The following is a 19,209-nucleotide window of genomic DNA, read 5'->3' on the forward strand; positions in this document are numbered from 1 at the left end:
GCACTTGGAATGGGAGATAGAGCGGGAGAAATGGAATAGGTAGGGGTTTTTATATTTAATTTGTAATGCTACCAAAGTTTTTGTGCACAGCAACACTCTTGAACAAAATATTGCATTGTGGGTTGAGCTGACATAGGCCCTTTTGATGTCAATCAATCAAGTCACCTTATTTCAAGTGACAGATGTCAAAAATATATATTTTTATATTTAAATTAAATATTCTTTAGGGCCATGTCATGTGATCTACCTGTACAGCCTTTGTGATCTACTGGTAGATCGCGATCTAACCTTTGGGCACCCCTGTTAATAAATCTAGCCTTAAGATTTACGACACTATTTTTTTTTTTTTTTTTAAGATATTTTTTTGCGGCTTACGCCTTTTATTGATTTTTTAAGGGACAGACAGTAGGCTGACAGGAAACGGGAGAGAGATGGGGGGATGACATGCGGTAAAGGCCGTGTCGGGTTCGGGAGTCGAACCCGCGGCACACCGCGACTGGATCACCAGTCCGGTGCCCAGACCGTTACGCTACGGCCTGGGCCAGATTTACGACACTATTGGCACCTGGTTGGCTCACAAGTTTCACAACGTCCTGGCCTGGGCATCAGTTGGTGCCTTTCTCATGGACACTATACGGTCACTCATTCCATTGGATGCTTTCACAATTTCAGGTATTATGAATAAAGGTTAGCTTTTTGCAATTAGCCCTTCACTAAGTCCCTCCCCAATCACAGGGGTGGGACAGTGAGTGACAGGTGCAATCCAACATGGGACCACACTGCATGTTCACAGGGGTGGGACAGTGAGTCAGCCCCGAATGTTTTTTTTTTTAGCTGTCCAAATTCCAAATGATTCACAAGCAAAATGAGAAAACATAAAAACATTTGTGAGAAAATAAAGAAAGAAAAAAAGTTTGGTTTTCTTCAAAAAATATAATTTATTCTGTAATACAAGAAACAATTCCTTTCTCCAGGATGCCAACAGACCATTCAGAGCCTGTATAAACCTTGCAGGCTCAGCTGGTTGGGGTTCTGCAAGATGAAGAGTTCTTCATTGTCTCCAGTCTATGAGCCACGCTGACTGATCCAGGATCTGCTTCAGCTGGACCAGCATGAGAGAAACCATGGTTACTACTGTATGAGCATCAGTCACCAATATTATATTAACAGTAGTAGCATAAATAGATCGCTCTTCCTGTGCCTACTTATTTTATCAATCTACTGCAGCCTCACTAGTAGCATGACAGTGTTAGCTAGCATATTTATAAACACCATCACTGATCTTTCTTACCCTTTTTTCTTCTAGTCTGCATCCCTGCCATGCAGTAAACATGGACAAGTATACAGACACGTATGGCTACGGTGTGGAACAGCCAGGCCCAGGACATCTGTGTTGTAGTCCTGTGGCGGTTTCCTCTATTGGAGGTTTAATATACTTTATACTCCTCCTGATTGCCCAGGCAAGCATTTGACAGAACATGCCGAGAACTGGGAAAGAGATACAGACATGTTTAAGCATTTTGTTTCTCTGAATCCTGCTAATAAGTAAGCAGCTGATGCCCAAGCAAACATCCCATGGTGTCATACTACAGATCTGTGATAGGCATGTTAGAGATGGCAGCTACATAATATATTTTCTAAGCATTCGTTTAAAAAAATGATGGAAATCTCACCAACATGTCCTGTCTGCTTTGGACAGCATTCTTAGCTCATTCATGTGGGTGGAGGGCAGCTCCCCTACTGCCTGCTGACAAGAGGCAACATATAAACAATTTTGGTTGAGAAGTTGTTCAATGACTCGTTCACTCTTTAAATGAGAAAGCATTCTTTAGAGACAACAATCATGATCTGATCAGTTGAACTGAACAGAACAGAAACAGCTTTATGCAGTGATGCGGTTATGCTGTGAGGCCTTGCAGTCAGTGGCCCACCTCTGGAAATAAAAGAAAGCGCTTTCTACTGCCATCTTGTGGCCTTGAGTGGTAACACTTTTAAGGGTCTTCATTGTTCCAATATGAGGTGGTTTTGGCAACATCTAATAGAGTAATTCCACTGCAAACTGTGTACTTTTAAACATAATGTTACTATACATCATGGACTCAAACAGTCTACAGCCATGGAATATTCCAATTAAAAGTGTGTCTTACAAAACAGAACAATGGAGTTGTGATGTGGCTTGGCCAGAGTAAAGTTATGACATCTAGTGGTGAAAGAGGGTAACTGTCCTCCCTTGTCCAAAGGAATGCAACATGGAGACAGCTGGAGTGATTATAGCAGTGGGCCAACATAAGGAACAGGTGTTCGCAGGGTTTTAGAATGTCTACCGCTCTTACCAAATCCTTGACTGTCTGTCTTTTGGTTTAATCCAACGAAATAATGACACTTGGCCGGCCCCTAAGTACTACACAAGCTGGTCAACTGCAACAAAATAAAGCCAATTGAAAGCCTTTAAGTCCAATGTATATTTAATTGACAAAGTGCTATACCAAACAAAAATAAAAATTTCCAGTTGAAAATGCCAAGGTTGCTCTGAAGCAACCAGTGATTCTTTGTAGTTTAACAAATTGTTGGATGATCAACCTAAATATTGCCCACTATATACAATTAAGAATACTGAAATGTAGTGTGTGTGTGTGTGTATATATATTGATAAGGTGACCACCGAAAACTACAACATGACGTCACGCCACGGTGGTAAGCTTAAAGCAACTCACCACTCACCAAACACATCTCTCGGCTTTTACTAACCACCATTTCTGTGATCACCTTATCACCTAAAACTGGAGTACGAATAAGGCCATAAGAGTTTGTCCATTGATTAGAACTGTAGGTGAGGAAGACAGTACTCTGCAAGACTAGCTCACCCGTGAGTACAGTTTCAGGTGACTTCCTCACTCTGCTGCTCTCAATGAGGCTCCACCTAGGTAGGTTGGAATAAAAGGACAGACATCAACAAAATACACTCGGATCACAGCACTAAAATAAAATGCACGTTGCTGAAAGCTTTGCTATGGAAAAAACAAACAAAAACAGAAGAGAAACAGCATTAGATGAGCTGTTGCTATGGCATAAGCACTTGAGTTTAAAATAATTTTAACCCTTTGGTTGGACAAATCCTGTGTGTCTTGACGAAAGATGAAACAGCTGTTGAGCAGTCAATTGAGGTTCTATGATTAAAAATAACATCACAAGTTCTTCTGCCATTTGAGTGGCGATGATTTAGTGACAAATCCATTCAGCTTTCATAGTTGCTCTTAACAGATGGTCTAGAATTGAATATAGCTCCCCACAATATTGTTTTAAGACAGAATTCTTTAATTGCTGCTGAAAAATGGTGTACCGTTTGGTACGATACATGAATAATGGTTGCAAGGAATGACTGCAGACTACTGTATATGGCATGCACTGGAAAATAAAGGGTTAAAATCCTCCAATCGATTTTTTTTAATCAAATCCCCAAAACACAGTTGGAGTTCTCTTATCCCATTGTGTAGTTTCATAATTTCCTTGGGAGATTTTTCCTTGTTGGGGCGGGGGCAAAAGAAACTCTCCATCCAAATGTGAGAATTAAGGTGGAAATTAAAAGTAAAATATTGAATGACACCAGTGATTTTGAGGTATCTGACAATTGAAGGATGCTCAACTGAATTTTATTGAAACGGAACAAACGTAAAAGTTATAAATACAAACATCAGAGAACAAACTGCTATGGCTCTTAAGGTAAGCCAAACCAAATTCTACCGGGCAAGTTCAAAGAAAACATAGGAAGTTATTGATAATATCAATTTTTAAAAAACACAACGTCATCTACCGCTAGAAATGCTAGACATACACCTTGAACGTTACAAAACTTGGGTTTCCCCCCCCTCCTTCCTGTGGATTCTTTTCTCCACCACTGCAAAAAAACAAAAATGAATGAGAAGCACTAACCATATGCATTTATTTACAAGCAAGTCCCTATGCTACTATGAGAACCACAAATAGAAGGAATACAAGTAGGGAAGGGAATGGGGGCATGGACACAAACTTCCGGCAAGGCAATTTCATGATTTAATGTCCTCTCAGACTTTGTCAAAATGAACGTCCGCTTTCTGTTTAAATGTTCACTGTTGGCTTTAAAACAACCAGGAGCAAAAAAATAGGAGTGAAGTATTTTGCATGTTTTTAAGACATACGTCCCAAAGTAACCGTACAGAGTAACAAATGATTCATCAGAACGGTTACTCGTACTTCTTCAGCCAAAACGCACTCCAGCCAATCAACTTGAGCCAATTTCTGGGGTCTGTCCATTTTTGTTGGGAGGGTGGGTGAGGGAGGAAGGATTGTGTGTTTTTTTTCATGACAGGTGAAGAATAAAAAGTCAATCAAAAAATTGGAGCCAATCTCCTTATTTTTTCTCTTTTTTTTCTCTTTTCATTGTTCTTTTTCTCTTTTTGTTGTGTTGTCGATTACTTTGCCAAATACCCTTTGGTGCATCTACTTCCACTGTTGCCCATAAGAATCCTGTGAAAACTCCAGGGTGTCATTACTGTAACCATAGTTACCAGAATAGTCGGCCCCCTGCTGCAGTGGTTGCTGGGCGATGGGCTGGGACCCCCAGTTCTGCTGGTTGTTGGTCTGCCTGCGCTTCGAGTCGGGCTGGTTGAACACGTCAGCCTTCCTCTTCCCGCCGACGTTGCCCCCGCGGTTGCCCCTGGCCCCGCGCGGGCCACGGCCCCTCTGAGGCTGGAAGGGGGAGCCGCGGCCTCCTCCTCTGCCGCCCCGCGGCCCGCCGAGCGGCGGCCCCCTCTGGGCGTAGCCACCCCGGCCCCGTGGAGGGGGTGCCCCGCGGGCCCTGGGCGGAGGCGGGCCACCGCGGGCAGGCCTGCCCCCACGGCCCCTCATGCTGTACATGTCCTCGTACCCGCCATAGTAGGGATCGTCGTAACCGCTGCGGTAGTCGTGGTAGTCGTACCCCCCATAGTAGTCGTCGTAGTAGTCTTCATAACCGTAGTAATCGGGTGGGTAGGCGTAGCCTCCTCGCCCGCCACGCCCTCTGCCCCGGCCTGGTGGGGGCATGCGTGGGGGCGGGTAGTAGTAATAATCATCATACCTGCAGAATGGAAGGGGAGGTCATTACCTATTGTTATCCTCTTCCGTGTTCCTGTTGGATCAGGTAAGTGTGTGTGCACACGCGCCTCACCCTGTATTCCTGGTGGTCTGTCGTTGTGCCTGGCGTTCCTTCCTCTTCTTGTCTGGGGGTTTAGCCAGGACGATCTCGATCTCCTCACCTCCAAGCTCTTTCCCATTCATTTCATCCATCGCCTAACAAAGAAAGACACGCAAACAAAGTTGGTAACTTGGTACCAATACAAAACAGTAAAACTAATGAAAATTACGAATACTAATTAATTATAGAACTATTCAAACCAGGAATGCTTCAAGTTTTGTACGTTCCCAACGAGTGCATGTTTTGTTCCTGACCCCTGGAGGTTTGGTTCTAGTGTCTGATATTTTTTCTAATCTACCCAACAGCACCTTCTACTGGAATTTGTATGAAGCACCACATTAAGCACTTTGCCCTATATGCATTTAGTTTAGATGCACAAAACACTTCTTTTGCTAAACTCAAACAGCCCACCTTTACAGCAGAATCTCTCTCCTCAAAATGGACAAAGGCATAGTCTTTAAGCTTCTTCACTCGCTCCAGCTTTCCAAACTGAGAGAAGGTTTTCTCTAGAAGCTCCTCTGTAACTGGTGTGGCCAACTTCCTTACAAATAGGACCTTAACCTGCACAAACAACAAAAGACAGGTGGACAGGGAGAACAATGTTATAGTGTGGAAAATAACATTAGAGGTTGGAAAAACAATGTGAGAGGACACCGACGAAGGGCGAAAGAGGAGATGAAAATTGACTATTTGCATAGTCGTAGAACAAATTATATCCAACATGTCTCATTATTGTATAAATATTAAATATGCATATTGATCACTTACAGTGCACTAAAATGTAGTTCAAAATAACCCGTTTTATAACACCTCCTACGATGTGCATACCGTAGTTCCACAAAAACAGTGGCTGGTATTATTTATGCATTTTGAAAAAGGTTAGTATGTAGTATGTTACTGTAATCTTAAAATCACATGGGAAAGCAATGACAAACTAGATTTATGTTAATTTGTCTCGACTGTTTAAAGATGTATTGTAAATACATACGATTTAAATATCTCTGGATGCTGGTGAAACAGTCAAAATACACCTACCTCAAATGGAGAATTTAATATTACTTAGCCCTAATGGCAACAGAGAGTGCAGAGATACAAAGACAAGAAGGGACAGTGTGAAAGATAGAACACCCCCCCCCCACCCCCCCCCGCTTGTCTCACTGACCTTGGCCATGACCTCTGCGTCTGGCTCAGCGACGGGGTCAGCCCACTCCACGGTGACAGGGTTCCCCCAGACCTTCACCTTGCCGCTCATGAGGCGACGGCGGGCCTGAGCGGCAGACTTGTGGTCTTCATACTCCAAAAAACAGAAGCCACGGTTCTTCTTCTTGTCATCTGGCTGGTGGTACAGGATGACCTCCTGTAGACCCTCTGAAGGATGGAGAAGAGACAGGTCAGCAGGTAGATTCCACATCTCAGATCACAATTGAGAGGAAAACTCTGAGGATTGTTTTAGTACTGTAGTTCAGCCCGTTTGTTTGGCATTTTCATGTTTACACAGGGTATTGTAAAGAGAGGATAGCCGGAGCAAAGAGGAGGGGATGACAAACGACTTTCTGGGGTTAGTGGAATGGGAACCCAACATAATTTATTTTTTGTTTTTATGTTTTTTGGAAAACAAATGCACAAGGAAGAACTACAGGACACAATCAATTTTCAAACGCCTAACAGTCCCACCAGTTAAGTATAAAATAAAAGGGACAGACTTCAGCTGAGACCGACCTGTAACTTTGCCAAAGTCTTCCAATATGCTTTCTCTTGTCTTGTTCTTTGGAATTGATCCAACAAACAGGCGGTTGTTTGCAACTGATATGCAGACTCCTAAGTACTTCCCAGACCGGATTTCATAGTTATCACACTGAAAATAAAAAGAAAATTGGCAATATAAGGGAATATTGCACCATAAAGGCCAAAATGTCTGTGTTTTGGGGAAAACTAGATTATTATTAACGAGTTATTCTTTTAGAACAGATCCAAATCCTGAAACAAATTACAACATTTTGCCTGTTTAATATGATGTACTGTATGTTGATGAATAAAAAACAACAAAAAGTGTAATAAAGTAGGTTATCCAGTAGTAAAGCAGGTCATATAAACCTTTACAAAAACATTACATGATTTGTGCTTTTATGACTTTCGTCACCATCTCAAAGAACCAATTGTGTAATTATTTAAGAACCCCAGGTAGGCTGAGGGAATGATGGACTTACAAGTTTCACAGCCTCCTGGGCATCATCCTTGGAACAGTAGGTAATGAAGGCATAGCCTCTGTTCTGGCCTGACAGCGGGTCCATCATTAACCTCAGGTCCCAGATAGGACCAGCCGTCTCAAAAAGCGGCACTAGTTCATCTTCATAAAGGTCCCTGGGGATCTTTCCCACAAACACCTGAGAAAGGAGTGAAGCATGCAGTATGAGTGGACAGGAACACTGACCCCATGTAGAGCCTCGTGAAATGATGCATTTTCTTAAGCCCTATTTTATACTTTGTACTATCGTACAACTGTCTTGCAAAATGCAAGACACAAGCTTACAATGCGTCGTGAGCCTGCCATTACACTGAACAAGAGCTCACTCTCTCCACACTTATGCAGTAAACATAGAGAAGCTCTTTGTGTCATCTTTTCACTCTCTGCGTTCAGTTTAAGGAACCTGCCCTAATGATTGACTCGCATATAATGCGTCATCGAACAATTGCACAATGGGAAATGATCAGAATTCCCCAATCACACATTTAATAATTGAGGAGCACGATCGCTGGAATCCCTAGCTAAAGATTGTTTTGTGTCATTGAGATATATAGAGGCAGGATGCTGAGGGTAGATAAGGGGAAAGACATGCAACACAGAAATCAAAATGAGTTAGCATCGCACCTTCCAAAGTAATAGACTTAGAAAGTTGACTGTGAATCCTTGAGATATAATCCTCATTCAGTGGTGTAAAATAACGCATCGCGATACATTCTGAGCTTGTAGATCTGCCATTTTCAAAAGATTCTTATGCATTTGAAAACTTGTGGGACATTCTGCATAATGAGCAGTTTTACTTTTAATACTTAAAGTACATTATGATGCAAATACTTTTACTCAAGTACATTTCTACACTGCAGTATTTGTACCTTTACTTAAGTAAAACATTCGAGTACTTTTTCCACCACTGTCCTTATTCACCTCTGTTCCAATGCCTGGCTGTGTTCCAGTGAACACTTCGTCAGGTGGCGGCCCTCCGTATTTCCTCTGCCCTGTGGTTACATCCAGGGTGTATCCTGTCCGATCCAGCAAAGCCTGGAATTGGTGATATACATCTTTTGTATTACAGCCGCAAATTAGAAGAAATATATGAAAAGTAAAATGTGCTCACAGGAGATAAAAAAGTGAGATTTCTAAACGGTGCTCACACGGATCAAACAGGATCAAGACATGGAAAAACAGACGATCCGGGCACTCAAAGGTAAAAGGAGGAATAGCCTTGATTAAATTAAAAGGAAACTGCCAACATGTTTCGACCATGTGTTTTACCTTTATTTTTGTTTCATCTGGCCCCTTGGTGGATTCTTGTACTTTGCTTCCTTGCTTTTCCCTCTGTCTGTAGGTCTTCATAACACCACAAAGGAAAGCACTTTTGTTCTATGGAGGAAGAAAATAATTCAAAGCCCACACATTTTACAGAGTGCCTCAAAAGAGCACAACATGAAGGTTCTTCAGTCCGTGACCTCACCTGCACATGGGACAGGTCACTCTCTTTGAACTGCTGCAGCACCGTCAGAGCACCTTCCTCGTTGAACTCCCGCAACGCATCTATCGCCCGCTCATCCAGGTCAGCGTACGCCACCAGGCCTTTGGTTACAAAGTTGTGTTTATGAATATACCTCAAACAGCTCAAGCACAGGTGGACAATGTGAAATTACACAGGGTAACATCAGAGGTGTGTGACTCGCAAGGCCATTTGGATAGACACATCCGTCACCTACCTTCAGATAACACAATGTGATCAAACAACATGTATGTTATGTACTGTGTGTGTGTGTGTGTGTTGGAGAAAATAGGGCAGTGGAGTAAAAGTTGAGTTTACGCCTAAGCATGATATAGCTATGAATGCCCACCTGTCTGGAAAATATTATCCAGGCTTTCTGCCACTTTGTTGGGCAGCCCAGCATCGATGAGGGTCTGGAAGTTCTCTGTATGTGTGGTGGAGACGTCCATAGGTTCCTCTTCCTCTTTGACTGGGGCTGAACTACCGTTCACCTCCGCGTCTGCCATTCTCCTGGTAGGCAAAGGAAAATCACAAACAGCAGTAGAAAAAGTCACTTGTATTTGTCCCAATTCTACCAATAAAATACTCTTCAAAACACACGTAAAATGTATTTATGTCATCAGCACTGCTCTTGGAAGCAGGCTGATTAGCTTTCACAGAACTTCTCTTCTTTAGAGACATACTATCAGGTGCGTCTCAAAGTGTAAACACGACCCCACCTGGCTTGCAGCCAACCACCCCTGAAACATTAAATAATTGATGTCCACAAGGGAAACTGGCTCATCTACTTACTACATCTATGCGTTAGTGGTAATTGATAATCTATTAGTGCAGTGGTAACAAACCTTTTATTTCATTTTTTTAATTCATGAAATTTGAATTTTATTTATGAAATACATTTGGGAAATGTTGGAATTGTTATTAATTGCTGAAAAGTTGATATATATAATGTATATTTTATATTTTGTAATGAAAGAAACAAAAAAAGGGGGGGATGACCCATAAAAAATGGTTCGTGACAGAAACATGCGTCTGTTAATACACTGTTTGGGAAACAGTGTAACCTATCTCGTCAAACAATTCAATTTCGATTCAAATGAGCTTTATTGGCATGAGATGATTATTTTACATTGCCAAAAATATTATTTTTTAAACCTAGGGAACGTATCTACAATTGGAGGGAAAATGCACTGTGTAAACAGAGTGGTCTTATGTCAGATTGCAACTTGGAAATACAATATAACATGGCAAGGTATGAAGGTAACTTTGTATTAAAAAATAATCAGGCTCATACAGTCACTTGGTGTAAAACGTTTTGGGACAAACAGCAGCAGTTTATCAAAAGTATTTAGCTGTGTTCCTATGAGTGTGCATAGGCTATGTACAGTAGTCTATGTCCGAGGTCAAGTCGGTACAGACAGTGCACGAAAATAACAATGATTTTAAACCTGCAGTGTGAAAACTGCAAGGTTCAGTAAATTACATTTAAGACACTTACATTGTAATCGTAATAATACCGCTTGAAGTCAATGGTATCATGAAATGAACACGCATGGAACTGAGACAAGAATACACAAGTTTGCGTGTCACCTGGTGGATTTCAAAATAGGGGAAGAAATTACCTCTGACTGGGAATTTAAGGAATAAAGTCTAAACCTAAATGTAAGCATGTTATGGCTTGATCATGACCTACAAAGTCCCCTGCTAGGCGCCTGTAGTCATCATCGGCCCCCTTGAGATTAAACACCAAAAAGGAGATGCCGGCCCGCCCCCTTAAACATGCAGACAGCTAGCAGGCTACACCGACATCAATACTACTATATACCGTCTACCGCTGACTGTAGACTAAAAAACTGTAGATCAGAGTACGGACACATAAACACGATCAAACACACGCTGCAGTATTATCATACAGAGAGAGCCCAGTCGTGCAAATTGCGTTTCTTGATGCTTTTACATCAAATCCATGTTGTTAGCCGTTAGCTAGTCGGTGTGGCTACTAAGGCCTTGTCGTGCAGAAAAACACCTTTCCGATTTCAAATACGCAGGCGCCATAAAGGAGGTTGAAATAAATTGCTTAACAAGAGCTTACCTATCTATGTTCGGGACAGGAAACGGTGCTCAGTGTTGTGTTATGCGACAATCAACGTGCAAGACTTGTCGAAAAACGGAAAATATGAATAATAAGAACGTTATGGGGTCTAGAACCCACGAGACAAGATTTCCAGACAGCCCCGTCGTCGCTCCAACCGAATACCATCACTTCTCGGCAATCAACGCGAGACTTCCGGGGAAGGCGGGACAAGTGGGCAACCAGAGCCACAGATTAAGACAGAGTTACGACATTGAGGGGGCTGAAAACCGAGCGCTGTTCTGTTTTCAACGAGGGCGGCGCAAATATCAGCATTTTTAGGCATGTCACAAATCACATCATGTGTGCAACATGCCGACTGTTTTGTACAGTGACAACTAAAGTCTCTGTAATGTACAGTTTATGTTGTACTATTACTAAAAACCGATCTAAAATAAAGGGATTGATTTGATATCATTGATTGATCCAGGACATGTCCCTATTTGCTGTCCCCATTCTCAATAGAAGTCTATGTAGGAGCCGCCATTGGACTGGCTGGCCCCATGAAGTGAACCGAGTTGTCGTAACTCTTACTCTATGGCTCTGGGGACAACCAAGTGGAGGGTTTGTTGGTTTTGGTGGTGTTAGCGCTGGACATCGCGTCATGTGACCTGAACCACCCAATCTACTATGAACCACCCCATTCAATGAAAGAGAATCAAGAGATACATAACTCGAAATACACAGACTACTTTTCAATAAAGTCAAAATTTCTGGTCTGTCTGAGACTCTAAATGTGAATGGGCGTTCAGTGTAATATGAATATGATCGGCAAGTGCTTTAACATAATTCGAGCGCAGGCCTCATCACCAGGCAACCAACCAGTAACCACACCTTAAAATGTAATGAGATTACCACAAATATCGCTGCACACCTGCACCATTGATAACAGAGAAAAACTATTTGAGAAAATCCCTTATTATATGCCTTTGTGCATGAAACTGCTACAGATAAACTTGCCCTGCCGTGATAAAAAAAGAATAACTAAAAGAACTCCAGATATTTACGTCTAAATTAATGTCAGTTTCGGGACATCTTATACGGTTTGGGGGAAATGTGTACAACATTGTAATGGAAAAAAATAATGCTTTATTCATAACACCATCAGGCACTGTAGTGAAATTGAGCTAATTCTATAAATAATAATGGCACGGAACCTGCCACAATGCATTGTAAACACATCCTCTGAACATTGACTTGACAAACATATCAGAGTTTGCCTTTTAAGGCCAGATTGTGATGAACAGCAGTGATAAAATATCATCCAGGATCAGTCATCGTGCTTCAGCTTTCTGATTTTGCCCTTATGGCGGTCAATCTCCTTCTGTAGACGTTCCATCTCCTTCTTGTGGTGATCGATCTCCTCTTCGTGGTGTTTTCTCAACGCTGCCATCTGCTCCTTCTCCTTTTGCCTGCAACATGGATGGAAAAGTGGTTTGGTGTGGAGGAGGGATACATATTTTAAAATTAAATAATACAGAATACACAAATTATGAGATGTTATGGTGTAACTGTAAAGAAGCCTACATGAGCACACAATTATAGTAAAACTGGGGGGTGGGGTCATGCTACAAAGCACAATAAAGTATTATTATATTACATGGCTTGGTTGAATGCTTGATTCTGATTGGTCAATCGCTGAATTCAGTGGTCTGTTATTTCTTGATAATGACCGCTCCGCTCTATAACAGACCTAATCACACTCTCGGAGCACCTGCTGCGCCCTGCTTGATTTACTGCTGTTTACAACATGAAAGCCATGTAAACGCAGTACACAATGTCATTTACAGCAGACTGAGCAGAGTAATATAGTAAGAGAGTGGCGACACTAGCGTTGACTCCCATTGTAACAATGGAATGCGGAAGTGCTCATTCTATCCCAATGGGATAGTTCCAGCCATAGGAGCAATGTTTGGAACTATAGCCCATAGGCACCCACTTTGCGGCAAGATCAAAGCATGTCGCTACTCTCCTACTATACACTGATTTACAGCTAAACCTTCAAGGTGATTAACCACCTCTGTTTCGCGTCGGTGGTTAAACGCCCTGTCAGTGAATTATCTCCCGACAATGACTACCTAGGGCAGACATTATACCTTACATCAATGGTTCCCAAAGTGGGGTCCGGGGACCCCTAGGGGTCCTTGAGGGAGTTCCAGGGGGTCCCCCAGCTAAATGATAATTAGGAACCAAATGGACCCATGGGTCTGTAACTCAGAGAGTGTACAAATGGAACGAAATGGACCCTAACGGGTCAATTTGGTACAGAGTAAAATTAACATTGAATTTACAATATAAATTGGGGGGGGGGTAGAAATGCCATTAAATGGGGGGATCCATGCATGTCACACTGGCAGTCCTTGAAATTAAACAGGTTGAGAATCACTGCTAGAGCCCTACAAATCTATGGAGGGGTCCCTGGCATATCTTTTTCAAATGGGTGTCCGTGACAGGGAAAAGATTGGGAACCACTCTGATAATTGTGATTGCGTCAAATTGGCAGAGGTGTATAAGTACATTTACTCAAGTACAATTCTGAGGTATTTGTACTTTACTTGAGTATTTCAAATTTCCAGTACTTTTACTTAGGCTATACTCCACTACATCTAAATATTGTACTTTTACTCCACAACATTTATTTGAAAACTTTAGTTACTAGTTAGGCCTACTTTGTAGATTTGTATTATTATTACAAAACATACGGTAACCACTTCAGCCCTATATACATTTCAGCCATTTGAAAATAGATTGCGACGCATTGTGAGCTTGTAGATCTGCTATTATCAAAAGACTTTCATACATTTGAAAACTTGAAATGAGACATTCTACAATACATAATGATTACTACTTTTACTTTTGGCACTTTAAGTACATTTTGATACCAATACCTTTAGTAAAGGTATCAGTATTCAAGTATTCAAAATGTACTTGAGTAAAGGTCCTTTTTTAAGTAAGAGATGTAAGTACTTTTTCCACCACTGCAAAATGGATTCAAGAGCAAGAAAAGTGGTACATCATTAGGCTATAGTTGTAACCAGGGGGGGGAGAGAGAGGCAGAGGGAGGGGACCACGGTACCTGAAGTATCTCTCCTCCTCTGCAGCTTGTCTTTTTCCAAACGCTCCTCCTGCCTCTCTCACGGAGCCTCCTCCACCTCCTCCCTTCCCTGCTCCTTTACCCAACTCACCGAGCTAAAGTGTAATGTATGAGAAAGAATGGTGATTTATCGTTAATGTTTTTAAACGACTAGAGACCACCAATAATAACGTTATTTGTGTGAAACTGCAGGTTTCACATAATTGAGCAATGCATACACATCCATTTAGATTAGAAGCTTCAGTGATAAATCTACATGCATGCAATGCGTTATAAGCTTGTAGACAAACAGCCCAGTTGTTACGTCGACGCTCCGAGTCCTTAGCGATATGGCCTTGCTATCGTGAGCCGCCACCAGCTATTAAATACAACTTATCGTTCAGCAAGCCACAAGCCACCTTACATTTACCTGATCAGAGGACATTCGGATCTGGGAGGCGACGTAGCCCCTAAAGACAGGTCTAGTAAGAAGTTTCGCCATTGTTTGTGTCACGTTCTGTTCAGACTGTCAGCCACAACTACTGTACTGACTGAGAACATGGGCGTGGTACAAAGTCATAGACAGAGGGCAGAGCATGGGCAGAGGCACGTCTGGTCGATTCTCTACTGCCGCCTGGTGGTGATAGCTGCAAACAAACAAAAAAAGCTATTAAAAAATAAAATAAAGTCATATACATATTAAACGCAAAGATACCTCAGCAGACAGCAGCACAGGCTACAGCTGCCAGCCTTTGAAGTGGAAACACCATTAAAGGCTCAGTCAGTTCAAGGAACTGTGTCTGTGTGGCACCTGGGCTCGGCTGGTCACAGCAGTGACAGCACATATGGGCCTACTATATAATTAGTTTTCTTATCATTCAACCAACTGCATGAGTTACACCCAGTAAGAGTACAAAGGTCGACTTGCTGGATTTGCAACAGGTGACATACTGGTAGAGCTAATTTCATACAGATGTAAAAATGAATTAAATACCTTTCCCATTAAAGGAGAATTCGATGCTAGAAGGCTTTCTTACCTTTATTTGTATTGTTACGTCCCCACCAAAGAGGTCCAGGTGTTATTTTGTGCAAAAGTGCATTAATGGCTATTTCCTATTATAAGCCCTCAATGGGGGTTGGGTTTTTGGGCTAATTTGCTTCTTTCTATTGAAATAAGTAGTAAAGTGTGCTGCTTGGGATACTATTTACATTATGAAGAGAAAAGAAAATATTTTTGAGCGATGGAAATAAGCAAATTAGTACAACACCCCAATGCCCCATTCAATTCAATGCAATTCAATTCAATTCATTGAGGGCTTATGCTTTACATAGATTGTGCATTAAATTCATACACCAATGGCAGTGGAAACCATGCAAAGCACCAACCCGCACATCAGGGGTTCAGTGTCTTGCTCAAGGACACTTTGACAACAAACTCTGGGGGAGCCCGGGTTTGAGCCACTGCTGCTGTGGTGATTGATTGATTGTACATTCATTCTATTATGCATCATCGAGCCTTGCACCTATAAGGATTTCCTCTAACCTGGAGTGTTGTGGGTTGTCTGCCTCAGCAGTACTCTTCTCTTATGTAGTAAGTAGCCTAGTATTAACCGTAACCACTGATGGTAACCTGTGTCGATCTAGTTCCGGTGATATAGGCAAGCCCTGCTACTGAAGGGAGAGGACAGAACACTCACCAAAGTGCTGTGTGTGGAACCCTAACACAAAGGGAAGCTTCCCACACTGACATAGGTCGAAGTCTAGTGGGTGTGGGTGTTATTTACAGTTTGCTAATGAACACAGTGTTTCAGTTCACAACTAGAAAAGGTGCCCTTCTGGGCACAGGTCTCCACCAGGTTATCCACAGATCCGTGCAGTTAGAGGTAAAAACACTTTTCGGCCAGTTATAGCGCCACCTTGAGGCTGAGTTGAAATTGTTCATGTGGCATTTTGTCCTCGGCCTAGTGGGAATGTGGGTGCACAATTTCACGGAAATCACGCGATGTGTTCATGATTTGCAGCATTTTGTTTGAAACTGAGCACTCCTGTGAACTTTGGAAGCCAATCTTAACCAATCAGGATGGAGTGTGAGAAATCTGAAAGACCGGTTTGGTTGGCTCTAGAGAGACTGTGTACCAATTTGCGTGATGTTTGGACAAAATCTGTAGGTGTGCTGTGCAAAAACCTGTTTTGCACAAAGCGGCCTCCTGGTGGCGCTATAACAGGCCGTTCTGGAAAGTTTGGGGCAGAGGTTCATCGTTGGCATCCAGGGAGTGTGTGTGCAAAATTTGGCATCGACCGGGTTAACGGTGGCCGAGATTAGCTGTTCACGGACGGACACACACACACACACACACACACGGACGGACGGACGGACGGACGGAGTGCAAAACATACTCTCTCCCCATGCCTTCGGCCTGGTGGAGACAACAAACACATTACATTGTTTCAGCATCTTGTTTCAACAACATGACCACTGGGGAAGGGACATTTCAGTGGACAGTGGGTGCATATACTGCATATTGATATTGGCTTATTATTTTGCCTGTGGGTGCTTCTGCTCCTGAGCACCCGCAGAGTTGACGCCGTTGGATCGAACCCTACAAACCCTCCCGCGCACTCAGATCAGCCAACGCAGGGAAGCTGGAAGTACCCTCACTAAAAACGCCGGGACAACGCTCCACACGTCCCAAACTCTTCTCCCTTCTGGCTCCAAAACTGTGGAATGCACTTCCCATTGCAGTCAGAACTGCAGCATCACTCCCAATCTTCCGCCGTAGTCTGAAAACCCACCTTTTCAGACTCCATCATGGCCCATAGGACTTACCTCCACCCCCTTAGATAGCATTTCTGTAGACTTAGATAGCATTTGATACAGACTTATAGCATGTTATGTAGACAGCACTATAATGGCATTGTATGTAGTCATAGCACGTCATAGTACATATGTATAGCATAGTAGTATAGATGTATAGTTTATATGTATAGTTTCATTAGATATTCCACTGTTACTTTCTCAGCTTACGCATGTTTCATGATAAATGTTTTTATGTGATGTATTCCCATGCTTTTTTGTTGTTGCTTAATGTAAGTCGCTCTGGATTAAGAGCGTCTGCTAAATGCCTAAATTGTAAATTGTAAATTGCCTGGCCAATGAGTTTGTGGCCCCTCCTCTTTTCTTCTTTTTCATGTCTTGTCAAAAAACAATTTCTTGTAGGAGGAAGTGGAACCCTTTAAAGTAAACCATGACACATTTCAAATGTGCATGCACCTTTATTTTGTGTGTGTGTGTGTGTGTGTGTGTGTGTGGGGGGGGGGGGGGGGGGGGGTGATGCAGTGATGGTTTGATGTGCAGATACCGTATACACTTACAAATACTGCATGTTCTGGGGACCCCCCAAAATGATTTGGGGGCAAACCATAGGGGCAATAGTTAGCAACGTACTGCTCATGCTCAGTATCAGCTATTATAGGAAGCTGCTCAATTTGGAGGGGGCATTGTTTCCTTTATCCATGATTTATGCTGTGTCTGACAAGTATGTCAACTGTATTGTATAATGTTATGCCTTATAGGCACTTTGTAACTGTCTGTTTTCCTATTGTCGGACTGCACTGGCAGTGTCTTGCCCTTTGTACAAGGCATTCTTGTACTTTTGTTTGTGAACATAAATAAATATTAAATATTTCAAATGTGTGTGTTTTCATGCCATCTCAGAGCTGGGCTATAGGTGCAGTATTTATATTTATATTTGGCAGCCTAGGTAGGACATATACCACAGTTAGTGGAGTTTCAACATCTTGGATGCTGAAAAAGGAGTCAAAGTGCTGTCTCTGCTATAATTGGCAGACGCCATATATGGCAGAGACTCTGTTACTTATACCCACAGAGTACCGAGTGACATGGTTATTGTATCATGAATACACATGCCATGATTTTGTGAATGCAACATTACTGCACAGTGCAGTAACGTTGCATTCAACCTTACTGCAACCTTACTCAAATTAGCCATTGGGCCGGTGGGGCCCAGGGGCAAGGGCCCCTTGGCCTTCAGGGGCAGTTCAGGGAAACTGGGCTGCACGGTACTGGGTCTGAGGCCCTGAAAAGGGCTCCTGGAGTGGGGACCTTCATTGGCTGTTGATTGTGTTAAATTTAGGTCAAAACCACCAAAGTTTATGTGCATGCGCGCTAAGGGCACCCCCCAAAACAAATACTGGCCCTGGGTCCCTCGTAGGGGTTAATCCGTTCCTGCTGCACCTAACAGACATAAACAAATTGTGTGTGTGTGTGTGTGTGTGTGTGTGTGTGTGTGTGTGTGTGTGTGTGTGTGTGTGCGTGCATGCGCATGCATGTGTGCGGCACGTGTGTGCACATGTGCATGTATGGATATATCAATGACTTCTGGCTGAAAGCAGAAGCTGGATTTGCTCACTGCAGCTCACCTCGCTGGCGGAAGTGTTGCCATAGGTAATAGTATCCTGGCAACAGCAGCAGCACCAACCTGAGCAAAGACAAAGTAAGGTGACACAGAGCTTACAATATGTGACACAGTGATTGTCCTTGCATGAATGCCGCGCTTTCACAGTAGCTCTGCCAACATGCTACTCCTCCTCAGCATTAACTTGCATTGCAGTATTGTTTTATGTAACATTATGTAACATTATGTAATTGGTATCAGTATGAGGCATGTATAGCCTATTCATTTTACAACTTTGTATGCTTGATCCATTCAGGTGCCTTCAAGTGCCTAATTTGTACTTGGTCGTACCATGTTGTTGTTTGCCAAGCAATCAGCAAACTGATTCAGAGCGATAAATGAGAAGCACTTCCCAAACCCAACCCTAACTGTTTATCCATCTAGACTGGAAACAGCACAGGCAATCAAGTTTGAAGTCAATACAGGTACTGTGTTGAAATTAATTAATTTTAAATCCAATGGAAAATCAATCGGGAGCTAACTATTTCCGTAGACAACGCCCTGACGTCTGTCCCAACAGCCAGGAACCTTGGTGTTGTCCTGGACAGTCAGCTCTTGTTCAAAACACACAT

The 19,209-nt window shown here is 42.5% G+C and overlaps 2 protein-coding genes across 4 annotated transcripts; both read right to left on the reverse strand.

Moving 5' to 3' along the window:
- Positions 1-926: 926 nt before the first annotated feature.
- On the reverse strand, positions 927-11,211 carry LOC310873936 (heterogeneous nuclear ribonucleoprotein R-like). 3 transcript variants are annotated; one of them, XM_083786545.1, is made up of 15 exons: positions 11,051-11,211; positions 9,308-9,468; positions 8,923-9,041; positions 8,724-8,831; positions 8,376-8,489; positions 7,417-7,593; positions 6,929-7,064; positions 6,372-6,577; positions 5,621-5,770; positions 5,183-5,304; positions 4,545-5,092; positions 2,865-2,920; positions 1,674-1,744; positions 1,292-1,488; positions 927-1,102 (listed from the first exon to the last, which is right to left on the reverse strand). In XM_083786545.1, exons 2-12 carry the CDS (start codon positions 9,462-9,464, stop codon positions 2,892-2,894), a joined length of 1,866 nt encoding a protein of 621 aa, XP_083642671.1. In that variant the 5' UTR covers positions 9,465-9,468; positions 11,051-11,211; the 3' UTR covers positions 927-1,102; positions 1,292-1,488; positions 1,674-1,744; positions 2,865-2,891. The 3 variants fall into 3 exon arrangements, with proteins under 3 accessions (XP_083642671.1, XP_083642672.1, XP_083642670.1); XM_083786546.1 differs by having other exon boundaries at positions 1,674-1,747; XM_083786544.1 differs by lacking the exons at positions 927-1,102; positions 1,292-1,488; positions 1,674-1,744; positions 2,865-2,920 and having other exon boundaries at positions 3,619-5,092.
- Positions 11,212-12,144: 933 nt separating this feature from the next.
- On the reverse strand, positions 12,145-14,720 carry atp5if1a (ATP synthase inhibitory factor subunit 1a). The gene is made up of 3 exons (XM_083772875.1): positions 14,593-14,720; positions 14,166-14,278; positions 12,145-12,501 (listed from the first exon to the last, which is right to left on the reverse strand). Exons 1-3 carry the CDS (start codon positions 14,662-14,664, stop codon positions 12,360-12,362), a joined length of 327 nt encoding a protein of 108 aa, XP_083629001.1. The 5' UTR covers positions 14,665-14,720; the 3' UTR covers positions 12,145-12,359.
- Between the last annotated feature and the right edge of the window lie 4,489 nt (positions 14,721-19,209).

Source organism: Protomyctophum parallelum (assembly GCF_964188405.1).
Source record: "Protomyctophum parallelum genome assembly, chromosome: 1".
Lineage (NCBI taxonomy): Eukaryota > Metazoa > Chordata > Actinopteri > Myctophiformes > Myctophidae > Protomyctophum > Protomyctophum parallelum.